The sequence below is a fragment of the Phaeodactylum tricornutum genome, chromosome 15, assembly GCF_000150955.2.
Source record: "Phaeodactylum tricornutum CCAP 1055/1 chromosome 15, whole genome shotgun sequence".
Lineage (NCBI taxonomy): Eukaryota > Bacillariophyta > Bacillariophyceae > Surirellales > Neidiaceae > Phaeodactylum > Phaeodactylum tricornutum.
Window position 1 is genome coordinate 253,200 of NC_011683.1, and position 17,941 is coordinate 271,140.

Here is a 17,941-nt window from a genome sequence, read left to right on the forward strand (position 1 = left end):
CTTTTCCAGAATCTCCAAACGCTCACCAACGTAAAGACGTCCGCCTTCGGGAGTTTGCGGCACCTCCGGGGTCCACCCGCGTAACCTTCGCCGGCGTCGGGCTTCTTCCGTTTCGTCTCGCACGGCCGATTTGCACAAAACGTGATAGCCTACACGTCGCGGTTCTTCGTTGGCTTGAAACTCGCTCAGTAGTAGAACCCCATTGCCATCCGCATCCCATCCTGCTATTGCCAAAAGATTCGAGGCTTCCGCCACAAACGCACATGCCTGTGGATGAGGGATTCCACGTACTTGACAAATGCTCTTCTTGGCGTCGCCTTCTACCGATATACGCATGGAGGAAAACAGCCGCTGCGTCATGGATTCGTTACTCGCTGCAGTTTTTTCTCGTCCCCCTTCCGCTTCTTGAACAGCAAAAATGTGAGTCGTCCCCCTATCACTCGTACACGCTAGGTAGGCGTGATTCCAACTAAAAGCAAGACAGGTTATAGTGGTCCGCTCGACACCTCGGCGGAACTCATGCAAACAAGTTGCCGTGGCCACATCCCATACCCGAATCACCGTTCCCTTGCCCGAGGCGGTCGCCAATTTGGAACCATCAGCCGTCAACGCCAGTCCACGCAAGGCGCTTTCGTGTGCCTCCATTAGCTAAAAACAAAATTAGTTTTGCGGTCAAGGGTAAGCAAGGGAAAGTTTCAAAGCAACCGCCTATCTCAGGTTTTCACGTACTACTGTTTTCCGTAATCCATAAAGTTCAACACGCACATGTCCGGTCGTCACCGACGGACAAGCCAGAACCATGTCTTGAATCTGCGTCGATAGGCACAGCAGACCGTGCGGATTATCTGCCGTATATATCTTGTCCCGTAAGCTCAGATCCGCCAAATGGTACACATAGACTCGGTCACGCAAGGCTACCGCAATCGTGTCTTTCCGCATCCGTACTCGTAGCACTACCTGCCGAAAGGTCAATTCTCCGATTTCTTTGGGAATGTGATCGTCCCAGATCAAAACTCGATGTGGCGATGCTTGCGGAGACGGGCCACCACCTACCAACGCCATGAGATTGCATCGAAAGAGCATTTCCACGACTCCTATACCACCTTGCAGAGTCCGTGAAACGGAAACAGCGTAGTTGGGATGTAGATTGTGCACGGAGAATCCAGTGCTTGTGCCAACGGCTAGGCATCCTCCATCTTGATTGAAAGCACAGGTAAGCAAAGGTGAAGACTTCACCTCGGTATCATCCTCATCTTCCAAGTGAGTCACGTTGTTCTGCATGATTGGAAAAGGCAATGCTGGAGCTTTGCTTCGTACTCTGTCCCCAATGAACTCCAAGGAGCAACTGGGCTAATGGAACAATCACTTTTGTCCAGAGGCAATATGCAAGATCACTTGCACGAGTGATTTTTGTTTTCTGCTTTGGCCAACCTGTTCTGTAACGGTGAATGATTTCCATCCGCTACTCCTGTCTTGAGAACTCTCGAATGGACCTAACCCTGTACATTGGTTGCGCAACGATAGGGGGGTTTTCGGCGAACTGTCCTCGTGCAGAGGGGTCCAACATGCAATGGCCCCTTCGGATCTGGGACTTGATTCGTTCGACCGAGTCGATTCAAAAGAACGACTTGTTCGACTCACAGCGTACGAGGCACAAAGCACACTAGAAAGCCATCTGCTACGGGTAGGTACGGCAGGAATTCCCTGTAGAAACTAATCCCAAACGTCTATTCTACGAATTCCTGTGTAGACGTGGTACATTTGACGGCTCAACCATTGGAATGCCCCTCCGCACACAAAAAAGAAACTGCCTTTGAACTCGCGGGTCGACAATACCAGTCGTCCTTTTTTCAAGCCCACGCTCCTTCCTTTGAACCCCTTCCTTTCTCTAGCACATCAACAGATATCTATTGAAACCATCGATTAAAGTATGCAATAAGAGAGATTACCAAAGATTGCAAAAGGTGAGCTTCCATTGTCGCTTGCGAGATTGGACGGAGTGGCGAATGTTCGAGCTCGTTCCCGCTTGTGAGCGAAATATTTCGCATGTCTTGGAGTGGTACTGAAGTTAGTTTTGATTGGACAGACTGGCATTTTGTACACTTTTGATTGGAAGCTTTCTTGTCACAACTTTTCTCTCCTGGTACACCTCTAAGAATGTGTGGTCTGCCAACGCGCTGATGTGTACGCAATGGGAACTCCGAATCATCTTTTACGATTGCTAACTATCTTCGCCCTTTCCCTTTGATCGATTACAGAGAGTCTTGAAATTCACTGTTTGGGTTTATCCCTTAGCAGTGGCTTGAGGCTCCACCCAGCGCAGTTCTTCGCTCGCACCTTTTCTCGTCGAAGTCACAGGACTGAATCGTGAAGAACGCTTTTTTTTACCCACGATACATTTGTACCCTCCACGAATCCTGTCATGGTAGCTACGACTTCTACTGATGTAACCATGTCCGTCAATGTGCGACTCTGTGGGAGCATTCCTCGCCGCGACATGAAATTGTTCGGAGATGGAGCACCTGTCTCCCGATTAGCGAGTTTGACGTCATCCTGTAACCGCCTAAATATTGGCTCTTTGGCGGCAACTAACGGTTGTAAGAACGAGGACTCAACGCTTTCCACGACTTCGACTTTCAATGGAAGCGATCACACTTCTCTTTCACCTCTCAATGAACACCCCAACATGAGGGGGATTCTGACGGAACACCAGGCATTGACTCCCTTGTTTGAACCTCCTTCATGGGCAGTCCCGGCGAAGGGTGAAGCCCATCTTGAGGTAAGCATATGAGTTTTTTTTTGCTTGTTGGTTTCTTTCAAATAACTAACATGTTGTTTCCTCTCCAGCCCGTCTGCGAAGCACTCGGACGTCAAACAGCTGTTGACCTGACTACACAAAATGCTTATCGAGTTGGACGGTCACCCAATTGCGATGTGCAACTTATGCACGGAACCTCGTCACGCCGACACGCTATGCTCTTTCACCATTCGAACGGCTCGTGCTACGTTGTTGACTGCGGAAGTGCGCACGGAACCTTTATTAATGGTCGTCGTATCTCATCTCCGGGATGTGGTGGTATGGTTGTCCCGCACAAGGTCCGTCGCGGAGCGATTATTCGCTTCGGTGGCCCAGGCGCTCCATGCTTCGTGTTGAAGTCTTTTTCTTTTTGCTTATCCGATGTTGCTGAGGGCACGACGTCCACACCAGATATGGGGGAACTGGTCCGGCGTAACACTCGATTCAACGCCCTTGGGAAAGCGGCAGCTGAATCTGTCAAAACTGCTGATGTCTTCAGGACTTCGACTTTTCTCTACCGAAAGCGATCGTTTGATAGTCTTGCCAGCTCAGCGACATTAGACGAAGAAGAACCTTCGGTAAAGCGCCTGCGTTGCACGTCTCCGCCGCCTTCTCCTGATTCTCCCTTGCTTCGACTTATTTCGCCCGATATGCCCTCTATGCTCGTTAGCAAACCTCGCCGTGTTCATTTTTCCACCGCGAAACCACTGGTCTTTTTTCCGGCACTGGTCACTCCCGGAGAAGTCTCTAGCGAGGAGGAAGACAACGACGATTGCTGAACTTTTTCAATTCGATTTGGCAAGTTTTATTAATTTAGCTCTTTTTCCCTCCCTTTCTTGAAATCCCAAAAAAAACCACTCTGTAAACACCTTAATAAAACGGGCAAATCGATTGATGCATTTTAGAACGGATAAAGCTTCCATCTCTATAGCTACTAGTTCAACCAGTATATAAGGTGACTGGTCTTGAATCATCAGGTGTCAGGATACGGACGGCAACCCTTGCCAACGGTAACGTGCTGCCGTCATGGTGGGAAGTCTTGCGTAACGATCGAGCGTAACCGTTTTCAAACGCTTTATCAACAGCCTCTCCTATCACGGTGGCAGCAGGGAGTATGCTAAATTATAGTTAGTGAAAATACGTGCTAACGTGGTCTAGCGGTTGTCAGTCTGAAGAAGAGCAGCTGTTACAGTGTCCTGCAAAAGATCAACGGGAAAGTTTCTCACAGATAGGACTGGCAATGATATACACGTAGAGAGGAACGTACCTTCACCAGTTTAATTCAATTTTTGGTCACAATCTTGCATTTTTCCATACGATGCTGAAAACATTCCTACACTAAACGCCAGTCCTTGGACTGTCATTTGTCAGATCTCCTCAAAGGAGCGTAGGTGATCTTTACAAACTTCCTCTCAGATTTGCATATACGATTAGTACATGCAATCAAGAATGGATTTCTTACGACCGTAAAAACGAAAACAAGTACGCCCTAAACCGTTTTCTACTTCTTTTGTTCAGCCGCAAGTTTGGCTTTATCTTCATCGGAGAGACAGGTCAAACATTCACCTCGAGTAAAATTGAACAAAGGATTTTCGAAATCGGCACGGAAGAAATCCTCCACTTGTTGCTCGATTTCCGGGGTATACCATTGCCACACCTTCCATTGAGACCAGGTTGCGTGTGTACCCGCACCGCCGGATCCTTTGGACTGAAAAATTGCACTGGTGCCGTCGGTTCCCCACCCCGAGGCGCCAAATTCGTCCCAAGCGCCAACGCGAGTCAGCAATGCCTGCGCGTCGGCCGCCGAGTTTTCTACGTGGCCAACAAAGTCCATATATGGCCAAAATTTGGAATCAAGGCGGGCATTCTGCGCTCGCCAATGCTCATCGTCGCAACGCTCACACAGCCGGAGAAACCCTGCTAATGTCTGGGCGTCTGCTATGCACGCCTGGTCCGGGCAACAGCGGTGCTGAATGTGTTGGTGGCGGTTGCTGACGGCCTTGTCCAAGAAGGCCGACAGAAATCGCTGCTTGGGATCACGAACCATGACTGCCCGAGTCCATTTAGGCGAGGTCATCATGCGGTCGGCTTCTTCCAAGGGGTAGTCGTAAAGGTATTTGAGACCGTTGACTTCCGGATTATGTGGAAGGAGCGATTGTGCGTCCTGACTTTTCCAGTCTTTTGCGCCCATCATACGACGGAAAAGCTGTTTCCAAACCGTGCATCCGACTTTGGGCGTGGTGAAAAAAAGCAACTTATGGCTTTCAACCACAATCGGTGCCGCATCCCAACGAGGTATAGCGGGGTCCTGGTAGTAAATGTAGTCCCCAGCCTGGAGGAGATTTTTGGCAGGATCCGTTGGTCGAGGTGCAATGGGAATAAACGATTGCGACGGTTTCCTATCGGACAGGGCCGGACTCTGAGGAGCCACAACCTTTTTCAAGGAAGCGACAGTTTTCTTTACGGACTCTCTCCTCAGAACCACTTTAGCGTTTCGTCGTGGTAGTGCGGATTGAGGATGCGAGGATTCCTGCACGTTCCGCAGGTGGGACATATTTAGGACCATAGCCCCGACCATGCACGCGCCCAAAAAACAATAAGCCAGCTTACTGTAACTACCTCGCGATGGCTGCACAGCTTTCCTCGTCGGTTTGTTCTTGCTGGGATTCTGCGCGTTCATGATCAACACCATGGTCACTTCTATCAACACTCTCCAAAAAATTGGTGAGCAAACGGATGTCGTGCTGCCGTTTTCTTCCGTTGACTCGTCGAAACGCCAGCACGGATTTTGGCTACGTCGAGGACTGTTTCTGTTGGTTGGCCTTTCGACGAACTTTTTGGCGCAGACGGTAAATTATAAGAATAGGGAATTTGCCGTATCCCAAGAGGGAAAACATTGTCACTATGTGTTTCGGATTCCGCTCTGGGATTGAATTATGCGTTACTGTCAGTGAGCCTCATCTCTAATACTTTCTAAGAGCTTCCAATCCGACCAATTAGAATAGAGAATAGTTGAAGACAAAAATTCTTGACACCGTTCCACGGCCCAACGAAGCATCAACTAAATCCTTTGGCTAAAACCGAACCAATGTGGTCATTTGGTGTATTCGAATTCATACACTCACTTAGGGTCCCACAAGGTAATCAAATTCTCACGTAACGGCTTTTTTGGCGCACAAAAAGAACTTCGAAGTATGTCTGTATAACTCGGACCGAACCGGTACAGACCAATTGTCATTCCGCCAACTTTTGGCTCCGTGTCATGCAACTTGACAGAGAAGTGTCGCTCGAGAAAAAGCATCGTCATTCGAATCCTCACAATCGACAACTTCCACAATATCTTTGACAACTTCACACCCCCAAAATCGTGTCAACCACAATGTCCTCCCCCCAGTCAGCACGTCGAACTCGCCGCGTCAAGGCCTCGTCTACCCTCGCTGATATGATCGTGCCGGATGCTGGAACGTCACCGGATACCACCAGCTCCACGACTGATACGAACGAACTTTCGCAACAAGAGGATTCGCAGCAGCTCAAGTCGCTGGCACGCAAGCTCCAGCAAACCAAGCGACAGCTATTGCTTAAGTCTGTCGAGCAACCACACGACTCTATTGGCCAACTGCGCAAGCTCATGCTGGATTTGACGATGGATTCCATGGACTTCGACCATGTGGACAGATCCCCCTTCGGTTCCCTTGCTGGATCTATTCGACGGAACAGGTCCGTCAGTGATTCGTCCTCCGAATAAATTCTCAAGGTTTTGCTTTCCCTTGCACTCCCTTTCGACAGTGATTTCAGGAATCGATATCAGACCCTATCTTGATTTCTTGATGTGTATCCCCGTGTTTGATTTTACCTACGGACGTCAGAGTCTACTGTAATTTCTACGAGCTGAGAGAGTGCTCTCTGCCTCTGTTGGTAAGCACACTTACAATCATCAGAGAGGCAGGAGCCTTAGACATAGAGTAGTGCTGTTTGTATTTTATAAATATATTTTTTGCAAGATTGTCTTTATCTTCGACCACCATTGTACCGTAGGTTCTCGTTGTGACCTTACTGTCGTTAACACCATCAAGAAAACGGAGAGTTTAATTCCAAAAAATTAGTTCATTGTTAGAGAGAAGTCTGTTTAGTAGTATTTCGTGCTTCAAGACTTTAAGGCTACTCTTTTTTTTTTGACGCCGTTAACTGTCACGATTGCCAATACAGATGCAAGATAGATTAGAAGGCGCGCTCGACTATGACCAGTTTTACACCGAACTTCCGCTCGATCAACGAGAAAAATGATCTCCCGGCCGTCGTTATTATTTTTACTGTTCTCATCAGCCACCTCAAATCAAGAATCGTTTTGTAGTTAGATTCATGACTGAGTTTGCATAGTCGCCGGAGTAGTATAGTTCCACTTGACGCTCGAGCGAAGGCGTATAAAACGCAGCAAAGCGTTCTTTGGCATTGGTGGCGTGTTCCCTTCCTGCACCACCTGCAGAAGTTTTGAAAATCGACAGATTTCCGGAGCGGCCCCAGCCACTTTGGCCATATAGCTTCCAGGCGCCAATCATCTTCAACAGATGTTCAGCATCTTGTGATGTTGTCTCCATATGCCCCACGAAATTGACGTAGCGCCAGTATTTTGACTCCATCCGTCGGTGTTGCGGCTTCCAGTGAGCATCCTCACAGGTTTGCACCGCATCAAAAAATCCTTGCAGTGATTCTCTAGCAGGTGCCACGCAAGCACCCGTGAACAAGCAACATTGCTTTCTGAAAAAATCTTTGTTGTCCACGACTTTGTCGAGATATGCCGATAAGAAGCGTTCCTTTGGGTCTCGTACAAAAATGGCACGGGTCCAGTCGTTGGCTATCATCATATACGATGCTACGGTGCGATTGTAATCATACAGATATTTGAGTCCATTCAACTCCGGATTCCAAGGGATAAGACGTGCTGTATTATGCACATTCCAGTCAGAAATTTTCATCATCCGACGAAACAGCTGCTTCCACACGGTACAACCAACCTTCGCCGTTGTAAAGAAAATAAGCTTATACTCTTCAAGTACGATTGGAGCGCCGTCCCAGTCTCCTCGCAGATAAATACGGTCGCCCTGTTGCACGAGCAGGTCATCGACTGGCTGTGGCTGTATCGCGGTGAACGAAATAGCGTCGGCCGGGGACGACAAGAAAGACTCGTGGCCAAACGCTCCCCTCACAGAATCACTTCTCCAAACAGTCAATACAAGATTCACGCAGCACAAACATGCCGCGAGCAAAGTCAACAACAGCAAATATCGTTGACTGACCCGCCACATCGTTATCAGGGATTCCTTGTTTTCATGTCATCGAGATGGCAATGCAAAGGGCCAAATGACGAGTTGAAAAAGGAAAGGCTTTCACTGCAAACGTATGAAAATAGCAGTCTAGCTAGTCAGCCATATTTTCATAGTGTTTTATTGATCCGGATTGTGTCGCAGATGACACAGATATGTCGTTAAGTCTAGGACCCATAAAATGCATCCCGCTCCGATAGAAACAGAGCTATGACAGTTAATAATGTATGGCCTAAATTGAACCGTTCCATTCATACAATTTCCGTGTTGGCTGTGGCTGGAACCCAATTAGGCTCCTTTAGTCTGGCTTTCATCTTTTCTTCTAGCTCAATCAGCCGTAATCGCTGGGACCGATAGTTGACGAAGTACCACAACACTCCTAGAAGCATCACTCCGCTGATACCGATCCAAGCAACGAGGTTGACTACAAATTTGTTGTAAGGATCGCCACCACCAGCATTACCCTCGTTCTCATCCAGATAGTTGTCCCATGCCGTCTCAATGAACACATTGATTCCCATCAAAATTGCATCGAAACTTCCGTGTAGAATGATGGCGGGGAGTACTATGCGACCCACTCCAATCCGATGACCATCATCTTTCTCACCCTCCACAAATTTTCGGATCATATTGATGCTTTGTAAGGCGGCACCCAACGCGTGGATCGGGAAGATGGAACGAAAGAATAACACAATCCACTCTTGAAAAATGTCACCGGTGGCCTCGTCGGCATTGCCGCTGCCCGGCCCTCCTCCGAGTACAAACACGTATATGAAGTTTTCCGCACAAGCCAGACCAACGGCCACGCTAATCATTCCAATTGTGATGGCCATGGCTTTTTGACGGTGCGTGCGAAAGTCTTTATGGGCGTTCTCAAATTCTGCTTCTGGATGAATGAGATCACCCAAATTGGATCGCTGATTCTGTTGCTTTTCTCGTGAAGGGCTGGCATGAAATTCTTCAAACAAGCCTTCCCGATTGAGTTCTTGCACTTTGTGAGCTGCAAAGGGATACGCGACCGCCCCACCATTGGTGGTTGTTTCATCCTGCTCAGAGCGGTCCAATCCAGTTAGAAAAATCAAATCGGGATGCTCAACTGCTCGAAAGGCGTAATACTTGCATAGCTCCTCTAGGACGGCGGCCACCATGTATGCGTTACAGAATTCGCCAAAAATCCAAAAGAATAGACGGTACTCAAACACCCAATCCTCAAAGTCTGCACCAAAAACGAGTGCAAACATTTCGTACACGCTCCAGACGCCCAATAGGATGCAATTGACCAACAGTCCCTCAAAGACAAAGGCGGCGGGGACCGCCACGCAAAAGCCAGCGGCAAATAATTTAATAACGGCATCCAGACTCAAATCACTCTTATGGAAAATCCAGTGTACCACGAACAGAACCAAGAAACTTTGGAGAAACGTTGCCGCCAATAGAACAATATCTTCCCACGAAAATGCAACCCTGGGGTTGAGCAGTAGTGTACCGACGATGAAGGTCGTTGCCACTACAAACGACAGCATGATATATCGACTAAGCGTACTCAGGGCTACCCAATGCAACATGGGATTTGCCGATTTGGTCCGCGCAGCGGCCATATATCCTATCCGCAAATCTTGCACCGCTTTTTGGTATTCGTGGAAGGGTTGGTGCGTGATGAAGTCTACCCGTTGGTATCGAGACGGCACCAACAGACGTATTTCACGGGCTTCCTGGGCCAAGGCGCAAACAGACAACGCCTGACACCAACATTGACAGGCAAATCCGCAGCAAATGGACATTAGACAGCTAAAGGCCCGGGAAACGACATCCTGATGGTGCGGCTTCTTTTTCCGTCGGAAAATGCCCGTGTCGGTTACTTCCACTTCTTCATCGTCCTGGACATCAGTCACTATTTCGTCGGCGGGGTAGCAACCACAGAGGCCATGAGTACAGCCTACCTCGTACTGATCCTCTCGGGTGTCTTCAAAAGCCACCTTGTGGGCGGCATCCGCTTTGGAGGAAGCATAGAGTAGGTGATCTTCCTGGGCCCGGGCTCGAGTCAGGTAAAATCGGGTACGAATGCGTCGGCGACGTCCCAAAGTTCCCAGAAAGAGCAAAAAGGAAATGAACAGTCCAATGCGAATGTCGGAGGCCAGGTCCCGTCCGCGTTTGGTTTCCTCGTATTCTTCATTGTTTTCGGTGGAAGATTCACTCTCTTCATTGCGACGGACGCGAGACGGAACGAGCGCTTCGTCCGGTCGATTCCACTCGGCTTTCACGAACTTTACCACCGGATTCCAAAAGTTCTGGGCGTCGCGAAGTTTGAATATTCCGTTCTGGGAGCGTGGTACCGCATTTACTTCGACTTGCACTCGCCTCGCTCGATTCCCGTAGCTATCATCACCGCTGATCGCGGTGTCGTCGCCGCCGTAGTAGTTGTAACCATCGTTTCCTCCGTTTTCCTCGTTGGGATTACCGTCGTCGTTGGTGTAGTAGTTGCGATTGTTGTAATTCTGGTTGCGGTTGTTGTAGTACCCGTCATTTTGGGCCAAGTAATCGTCCCACTCAATGGTGGCATTGTTACCGTCGGCGAATTCGTCGTCCGTAACGACGGCATCATCGGTCGCGTAGACACCCTTGTTTATCTTGACGTAGTCGTATCCTTTGGCGTACTCCGCTGCGAGACTGTGGCCGGCCCCGAATCCCAGAACGACCGAGGTGGCGAACATGGCTAATACGGTGACAACGAGGCCCCAAGCAATCGCACGGGAGGGAGTTTTGGAAAGGTGTGTCCGGGGGAACTCATCGCTTTTGTTGCGCGGACTCGTCGTCCCCCGGCGTTCGTTACGGAGCTGGAGTAGGTACTCGGTACGGTTGGACAAAACCAGACCGAAACAGCCCATACTGGCACACACGAGAGACTCGTCCAGAAAGAGCGATTCAATCGAGGTGGAAAATCCGCGGTAACGCAGAATAGTCTTGACGTCATCGGGTAAGCTTGTGTAAGTGCTGGTGGAACAGACACTGGCGCTGCGGGCGCTGTCGTTGAGCTGCGCCGAATGGCGGGAGGCCCGCGAAACGTAGGAATCTTCCGAATCGTCGTCTCCGTTGGAACTGTAAAAGACTCGAGTGGATGCGCGACTCGATCCGGACAAAGCACCCAATCGTGGGTCAACCTCTTCCGGAGCATTGTTGGATTTCGCCGCGACGACAGCGGCTGTCGGGGGAATGGTGGTGGGAGGCACCGACACGGGTACCTGAGGTACTCTACGGGACGCCGATCCGGACACTTCCCGACGAAAGAGGGTCGATATTTTTCCCGTCAAACGTTGCGATTTGGGCGGTTGGTTATGATAATCGTCCGTCTCCATAATGTGCTTGCGGCTATCTTCAGCGGAAGCGTCGAGGCCCGGTGGGACATATCTGCTGGGCGAAGAACCCCCACGAGCACTAGAACGTCGGTCTGCATTGGACATTCTGGACAACTACGGAAGAAACTGTAATTTGTCGCAACGGCGGTGGAAGGAAAGATGCGTAAAAAGGCCCACGCAGAGAGAGAAAGAGAGCGACGTCAAGAGTAGTTCGGAACGAGGGCTTCACGCTACTCTAAAGTCACACCTGGAACCCTAGAGGATCTAAAAGGCAAAGAGGAGCGAAAGCTTGGTAAGGTACGTAATCCACGAAAGGGAAAGGCACTCTTTGTTTGCGTTCGACTCGACAATGTAGGCTACGAGAAAGTAGTGGATCCCGCTGGTCGTCGTTCAAACCCACCCAACACTGGATATCACAGTATCTCGTCTCGTCCGCACCGTTACGAAAGAGGGAACCTTGGCCTCGTGAATACAAGACCTCGATCTCCGACAACTTTGGTCTACAATGGCGCTGGCACACCAAATGTCGCGTACGCCTCTCGACGAATTCACTTACTTAGGTTTGACAGGGACTGTCAGCGAGACGCCAAACCAATCGATGCAACCGGTAACTGGAGGGAAATACCTCGGGTAGCGTGACCCATCGTTTTCAGTTGTGCCGAATGTGATAAATAAATACGAAATTATCACCTAGATAAAACCGTTGTATCCGTTCGGCTGGCAGATTTAACATAGATAGCCCGGCGTGCGGAAGCAAGCCGCTTCTACTTAGCGATAGTCTCTCGATCTAGGGTAGATATGCGACAATGCAAGCGTGCGAAACTGGGCAATGTGGCGAAGCTCACGTCTGTCGGTCTGTCTGTCTACAGTTTCGTCAGATACTTGGGAAAATGTCGTTGCGTCGTCGTCTGACCAAGCCCGGTCGTGAAAGCCTGAAGGGGTGGGAAGGTTGGGGTTCCGCTCCGCACAGCGACCTCCTCGATACAGCACGAGAGCCTCTTTCCCAAAAAGGGCCTGTTTACTATCGTACCTCGCTACCGTGTCGACTAGTCGCTCTACTTGGCGCTGGTGGGTCTCCCTTCTTACGTTTACACGTCCCGGCACGGTAAAAATAGTAGGTATACGCCCCCATCGCTGCCTGCAGAGTTGGTGGTACACAAGTTGTGCGTCTATTGATCTATCTATCTATATCTCTATCCACCCCAGGGTCCTTTGTGGGCGTGTTGGTAGAAGAGAATTACGAAACTTCTTTGGGATAGCTTGGTGTCCCTTTTGAGGACTCAAAAGACCGTTCAGGAACCTGCCTACCAATCCCCATTCGCGTCACTCTGTGTACGTTGATTACCATCTTCGCGATTGTGCAGACAGTGTATCGCACTTGCAGTCTTGTTGGGGTTTCTGTTCTTGATTGATTCGGTCCTTACGGTGTTATCGTAGAGTCCACCGACGAAGACAGGGACACACACGTTGGTTGTTAGAGACTGGACGTCCGACAATACTCGGTACGGCGACGACTTGTGGTCTACTTATTCGTGCCGAGACTGGAAGATCCCGCCCGTACACTTGGAAAGACACGCACACTCGCTCAAAAAAGCACAGACATATACATACACAGTATGCCTGTTCGACCCAAACGCTCGTTGGCCAAGTACTTTCACGGTGGGGATCCTTCGGATGTCGTCGAATGCCCAGGCTACCGTGCCGCCAACAACGGCAATCAACACCGTAGCGTACACAACGCAACCATGGAGGCACTCGTACGTGGTTCCCCCGTCGCCGACACTGCCAATGGCGGGGGCGTGCTCGTACCGTCGGTGCAACCGCAGCTCTCGGCTGTACGGCATAGCAACGGTTGTTTGCACTGCCACACGGAAGACACCTCCGAAAACAACGTGCAAGTCCGCTGCGACGAATGCGGCGCCTATATTTGCGACGAATGTCACTGGTGTCACGAATATCAGGCCAATCACGAGATTCGAGTTTGCGATCGATGTGACGGCTTTTACTGCAAGGGCTGCGACGAAATGGATCAGTGCGAAGATTGCGGCGAAGTTGTATGTGCAAGCTGTAGTACTCTCCTCAGTTGCAAATTTTGTGGTGGAGGGCTTTGTGAAGAATGCGCGACGGCCTGTGGACGGTACGTAGGCTCTGGAGTATTGTGCAACCAAACATGGACCCTTTGAACACTATACGAGAGGATACGTTTGTATTGCATACGAATTGTTCTTCTCACACGATTTTTCTCTCACTTTTGGCAGTTGCGGTATTGTGTTATGCAGCCGGGACGCCAAGTTTGCGGTAGAGTGCGATACTTGTCGACTGAGTTACTGCCTGGTATGCTTGGCTAGTGGGGTCAAGGATCCTTGCGTCCGTTGTGGACATCGCCCTTCGAAACGCATGGAGCAACTCGTACACCTGCGACTGAAATCCATTTACAAAGCATTCAAACAAAACAGCGGTTCCAACGGTCTGGAAGTCCGTGCTCCGCACACGGCTACCAAAACGTATGCGCGTTTACGCGAAAACGACGAACCTTGCGACAATCCGGATTCACTATTACAGGCTGCCGCGTCAGTGGTAGCGGCCAAACATCCGGAACTATTGACTGCACCGGAAGATGTCGAATCCCAGCTAGTCCGACTCGACTTGGAACAAGAAAAAGCCGATGCAGCCGCGGCGGCGTTATTGGCGGAACTTGAAGAGGAAGAGCACGCCGAACAAGTCAAGAAAAATAAGAAAAAGAAACGCAAAGGTCGCAACGGCAATAAGAAAAGCGAGGAAGAGGTTGACAAAAAGCTTCCAGCAAAAGAAGATCTACTTCCGCAGCCGTCCAGCCCGGAACCAGTATCAGTAGCTACGGATTTGCATGTAGTAGCTACCTCACCGTCAATACCAAACTCGCCTGATCCTCCCAAAGCTTCGGCCGTCGATTCGATGCAACAAAAGCTTTGCGACCTTGTGATGAATGAGGATATGAAAGGGTTAGAAGATTTGATGGCCTCTTTAAAGGGTGTTCCGGGACAAGCAGCCTTACGCAAAAATGCAAAAAAAGCGCTGAAACGACTACAAACACCAGAGGTAGACGCCCATATTATTGAAGCCAGAGAAATTACCACTGCTACTCTGACGACACCTTTAGACGAAGCAACCGTCCCTGATGGCGCTGCCACGCCTCCGCCTCCCACCAGCGACTTGCTTCACGTTATTTCTTATACACACAACAAATTGCCGACTCAACCTTCCAACGTCTCACATCGTGCACGCAATGCCTCCGCTACACCCAAGACGGAATGTGTCCTTCACATGGCATCCTCGATTGTCGGTTGGGTAATTGGGAAAGGCGGTCAACGTATTCGCGATCTTATGGAGGAATCCGGAGCCCGAGTTTGGATCGACCAAGAGAATCTAGGCAAAATGGATCCCCGTATTGTTTACGTTAGCGGTCATCGGAAAAACGTGGACTCGGCGGTATATTTGCTGCAAAAACTCGTTGCGCAAACACCTACCGATCCTTCAGCGTCGAATCAAAACACACTCTTGGGGCTTAAAAGCGACAGCTCGTTAGATCCTGGGATTGTGCCATCGCGGCCGTCGGATTCGCACGAAGGCACGACTAGTGTGCGTGTGCAAACTTACGGTGTGCATGCTGATCGAGCCAGCGATACTACGGGCAAAGGCAATCATATTCTCACCTGCGATAAACGTTTCGTTCCTCTTTTGATTGGGAGGCGAGGATGGACAATTAAAAACATCCAGGATTCATCCGGGGCGCGTGTTGATATAGATCAGAACGTAGCACCTCCCCGTATTACAATCTCAGGTGCGGAAGAACAGGTTTCGATCGCGGTAGAAATGGTGCGGGATGTGTTGAGCTATCCACATTCGCAACTTCAAGGACGCGCTGGCAGGGATGAATGCGATCACGCGGCAGATCATGAAAGGAACACTCCCGGCGTTGAATTGCAGATGAGACTCTACTTCCACCGAATGTATCACCAGTGGCCGACAGGAACAGGAATTCTCCGCCGTCTTCGTTGATTATGCCAGACGATGTTCAGAGCACGATTTCGGCTTCTTCTTCTTTGTCTTTGACTCCAGAGCCATCGACAGCGTCTTCGAACAGAACCAATTTGCACGTTCCTTCTGGACCTATGTTACCGCCCGCGTACAACGCCGGACTCTATACTTCCGGTGTCAATGCTAGATCTACTTCGTTTCAGCCAGGTTTTAATGCGTCAAACGGGCCACTTTTCACTGGCCACAGTCCGAGTATGATTCTACCGGCGGAGCAATTGTTTCGTGTGCAATCGGGTCAGTACGCAGAATTTCAGCAATCGACAAGGGATATAGGTGGCGCATCTTTATTTCCAGATCAGAATATAGGCTTTGCTGCTCCTGCTAACGTTCAGCCTCCCAACTACCTTCAGAGTCAATCTTCCTCTCCCTTTGAGTCAAATCCACTGGGATCGTACGGAAACATTCCCTCCAATCAGCAGCAAGCAGGGCTGTTTCCTCTTTCACAACCCGTATTTTCTTCCCGGAATGAACGAATTATAGGCCAGTCAACAGCTGTCGATGCGCTAAGGTCGAACTCATTGGATCCGAAAGAAAGCGCGAGTATGTGGGAACAACTGGGGGGCGCAGCGGTTTCTCAACCGGCTGTTGCTAGCGGAGGCAGTGCCGGGTTCCACTTGGATGCCGCCGTCGAATTTCTGCAGAACAGCAATTTGGGGCCACACTATTCGCCAATTTCCAGTGATGCCGATCAAAACATTGGGCAGTCGACTGGTGGATCTGTGAACCCTCAAAGATTTGGACCGTCGGCTAGGGGAAAGCGTACCCCAGCACACGGGAAGGCTGAGTCTCAGATGGTCGACAGCTTTTTCGGACCGAACAAGCAAGACATCAGGGACAACAGGGTTTTGAATGGCTTGTCAGGTCTCTCCGTTGCAGACAAAGATGTATCTACTGGTCTTTGGGGTGTCCCTATACAAGCACTGCCATCACTTGGCGAGGTGGAAGGAGCGACTATAAACAAATCCTCTGCTTTGTATGCAGCAATTCAACCGAATCTTGCGAATAAAAAAGAACAACGCCCCGAGCATTCACGCTTTAATTGGGGGCCATGAAGAATTGCAAAATGTTTTGCTTGATTTTACTTTCTTGCTGTTTCTCTACCCTTTAGACGTACTGCCATTGTTTTGGTGCGGGTTGGATTGCAAGTGGAATATTATAGACTTCTGGATTGGCAAGTAAGCGAGGCAAAAATACACACGAATAGCATGGAGAAAGCTGGCTAAAACAGGGAGAGATGCGGGTCGACATACTGCTTCCGTGTCGATCTAGACTTGGTTTCTACATACTGCTTCTTTGTACAAACCTTGATCATCTCTCACCAATAATTAGCTCCTGCTTACTAGCTCAAAGTTTGTCTTTTACACCACATCAGACACATCTTGGGAGTATTCCTGCACTGTCGTAGATGGCTCGTCCGTGGCGACATGAACTTCGGAGAGCATCACTTCTTCCAAAAGTGGGAAGACTTGAATTCCGTTCTTGTTCCATTCTAATGATCCTGATGTGATAACAGAAACAACTACTTCCCACACGTACGGAACGAAAAAGATTTCAGGATCCGCTTCCTCTTCGTACGTAAAGGTGAAGTCTTCGTTTTCGCTTCTTTTTCGACGTTCGGTCACAACGGCTTTGATGCGGTCGATGTTCTCCCCTAGCACTTTCAAAGCCTTAGTTGCCGTCCGGGCGTCACCATTTTCTTCAATAATTGCCGCTGCTGCTTCTACCACCTTTCGTACTCGTCCAACCTCGCCCTTGCGAAACGGACAGTCTGTAGAACGATAGAAGTAAAGAATCTGTGAGATTTGAAAATAACATTGATAACAATTTGGTCCCTCATCATAAGAAGTGCCTTACCGGGGATTGACACTAGACGTTTGAAATCCGCTTGGTGATATACTAGCGCGTATACCAAATGCAAATTATCTTCCATATTTTTCGGACTCAAGGCATTTTTGATGACATGTAGTAGTGTCCGTGACACTTCGCCGTGCATAGCTAATGGAGTCGAAAGATCTTCCTCGTCCTCCACGACGTTGGGAAACTGCTTTTTGAGGGACGTGTAGCGTTTCATTGACGACAGTGTGACGGCAGCCAAGCGCAGGGCGGCGTACTCATGTAGCTCTACGACTGCTGGCGCCAGGTTCATAAGTACGGCACAGCAGTTACTCAACAGAAAGGCATCGTGCAATCGATTCATATTAAACGTCAAGGACCGTAGCAAGGATAACAATAATACAGATCCAAGACTAATATCTTTCAAATGCCGTTCCTTGTACCAGACAACACTTGGTACCATGACACGGCGAAAGGCATCTTGCCCAAAAGAAACATCTTGTGAAAACAGGAGCAGCAGAATAACAATCACATAGAGTTGTGATTGGGATCGAAAT

General features: G+C 49.5%; 7 protein-coding genes across 7 annotated transcripts; 3 read left to right on the forward strand and 4 right to left on the reverse strand.

Annotated features, from left to right (window-relative positions):
- Nucleotides 1-396: 396 nt before the first annotated feature.
- PHATRDRAFT_14477 (predicted protein) lies at nucleotides 397-1,221 on the reverse strand (the record flags this gene model as incomplete). Its single annotated transcript, XM_002182320.1, has 2 exons — nucleotides 397-648; nucleotides 730-1,221. Coding segments are annotated over 2 exons (744 nt in total), but the record flags the coding sequence as incomplete, so codon positions are not given.
- Nucleotides 1,222-1,799: 578 nt separating this feature from the next.
- Nucleotides 1,800-3,707, forward strand: PHATRDRAFT_47856 (predicted protein). The gene is made up of 3 exons (XM_002182152.1): nucleotides 1,800-1,964; nucleotides 2,087-2,779; nucleotides 2,848-3,707. Exons 2-3 carry the CDS (start codon nucleotides 2,423-2,425, stop codon nucleotides 3,574-3,576), a joined length of 1,086 nt encoding a protein of 361 aa, XP_002182188.1. The 5' UTR covers nucleotides 1,800-1,964; nucleotides 2,087-2,422; the 3' UTR covers nucleotides 3,577-3,707.
- Nucleotides 3,708-4,280: 573 nt separating this feature from the next.
- On the reverse strand, nucleotides 4,281-5,489 carry PHATRDRAFT_47857 (predicted protein; the record flags this gene model as incomplete). The annotated part of the gene is made up of 1 exon (XM_002182321.1): nucleotides 4,281-5,489. The coding sequence occupies one exon, from the start codon at nucleotides 5,487-5,489 to the stop codon at nucleotides 4,299-4,301; it is 1,191 nt and encodes a 396-aa protein (XP_002182357.1). The 3' UTR covers nucleotides 4,281-4,298.
- A 635-nt stretch (nucleotides 5,490-6,124) lies between these two features.
- Nucleotides 6,125-6,808, forward strand: PHATRDRAFT_47858 (predicted protein). Its single transcript, XM_002182153.1, has one exon. It carries the CDS (start codon nucleotides 6,177-6,179, stop codon nucleotides 6,543-6,545), a length of 369 nt encoding a protein of 122 aa, XP_002182189.1. The 5' UTR covers nucleotides 6,125-6,176; the 3' UTR covers nucleotides 6,546-6,808.
- Nucleotides 6,809-7,128: 320 nt separating this feature from the next.
- PHATRDRAFT_47859 (predicted protein) lies at nucleotides 7,129-8,103 on the reverse strand (the record flags this gene model as incomplete). Its single annotated transcript, XM_002182322.1, has 1 exon — nucleotides 7,129-8,103. The coding sequence occupies one exon, from the start codon at nucleotides 8,101-8,103 to the stop codon at nucleotides 7,129-7,131; it is 975 nt and encodes a 324-aa protein (XP_002182358.1).
- Nucleotides 8,104-8,372: 269 nt separating this feature from the next.
- On the reverse strand, nucleotides 8,373-11,819 carry PHATRDRAFT_47860 (predicted protein; the record flags this gene model as incomplete). Its single annotated transcript, XM_002182323.1, has 1 exon — nucleotides 8,373-11,819. The coding sequence occupies exon 1, from the start codon at nucleotides 11,577-11,579 to the stop codon at nucleotides 8,373-8,375; it is 3,207 nt and encodes a 1,068-aa protein (XP_002182359.1). The 5' UTR covers nucleotides 11,580-11,819.
- A 545-nt stretch (nucleotides 11,820-12,364) lies between these two features.
- PHATRDRAFT_47861 (predicted protein) lies at nucleotides 12,365-17,257 on the forward strand (the record flags this gene model as incomplete). The annotated part of the gene is made up of 6 exons (XM_002182154.1): nucleotides 12,365-12,579; nucleotides 12,734-12,806; nucleotides 12,912-12,976; nucleotides 13,090-13,611; nucleotides 13,754-15,463; nucleotides 15,484-17,257. 6 exons carry the CDS (start codon nucleotides 12,365-12,367, stop codon nucleotides 16,601-16,603), a joined length of 3,705 nt encoding a protein of 1,234 aa, XP_002182190.1. The 3' UTR covers nucleotides 16,604-17,257.
- Between the last annotated feature and the right edge of the window lie 684 nt (nucleotides 17,258-17,941).

Coding starts and splice junctions, on each gene's coding strand:
- PHATRDRAFT_47856 (XM_002182152.1), top strand. CDS start 2,423: ATGGTAGCTACGACTTCTACTGATGTAACCATGTCCGTCAATGTGCGA. Junction 2,780..2,847: donor AGGGTGAAGCCCATCTTGAG/GTAAGCATATGA, acceptor TTTCCTCTCCAG/CCCGTCTGCGAAGCACTCGG.
- PHATRDRAFT_47858 (XM_002182153.1), top strand. CDS start 6,177: ATGTCCTCCCCCCAGTCAGCACGTCGAACTCGCCGCGTCAAGGCCTCG.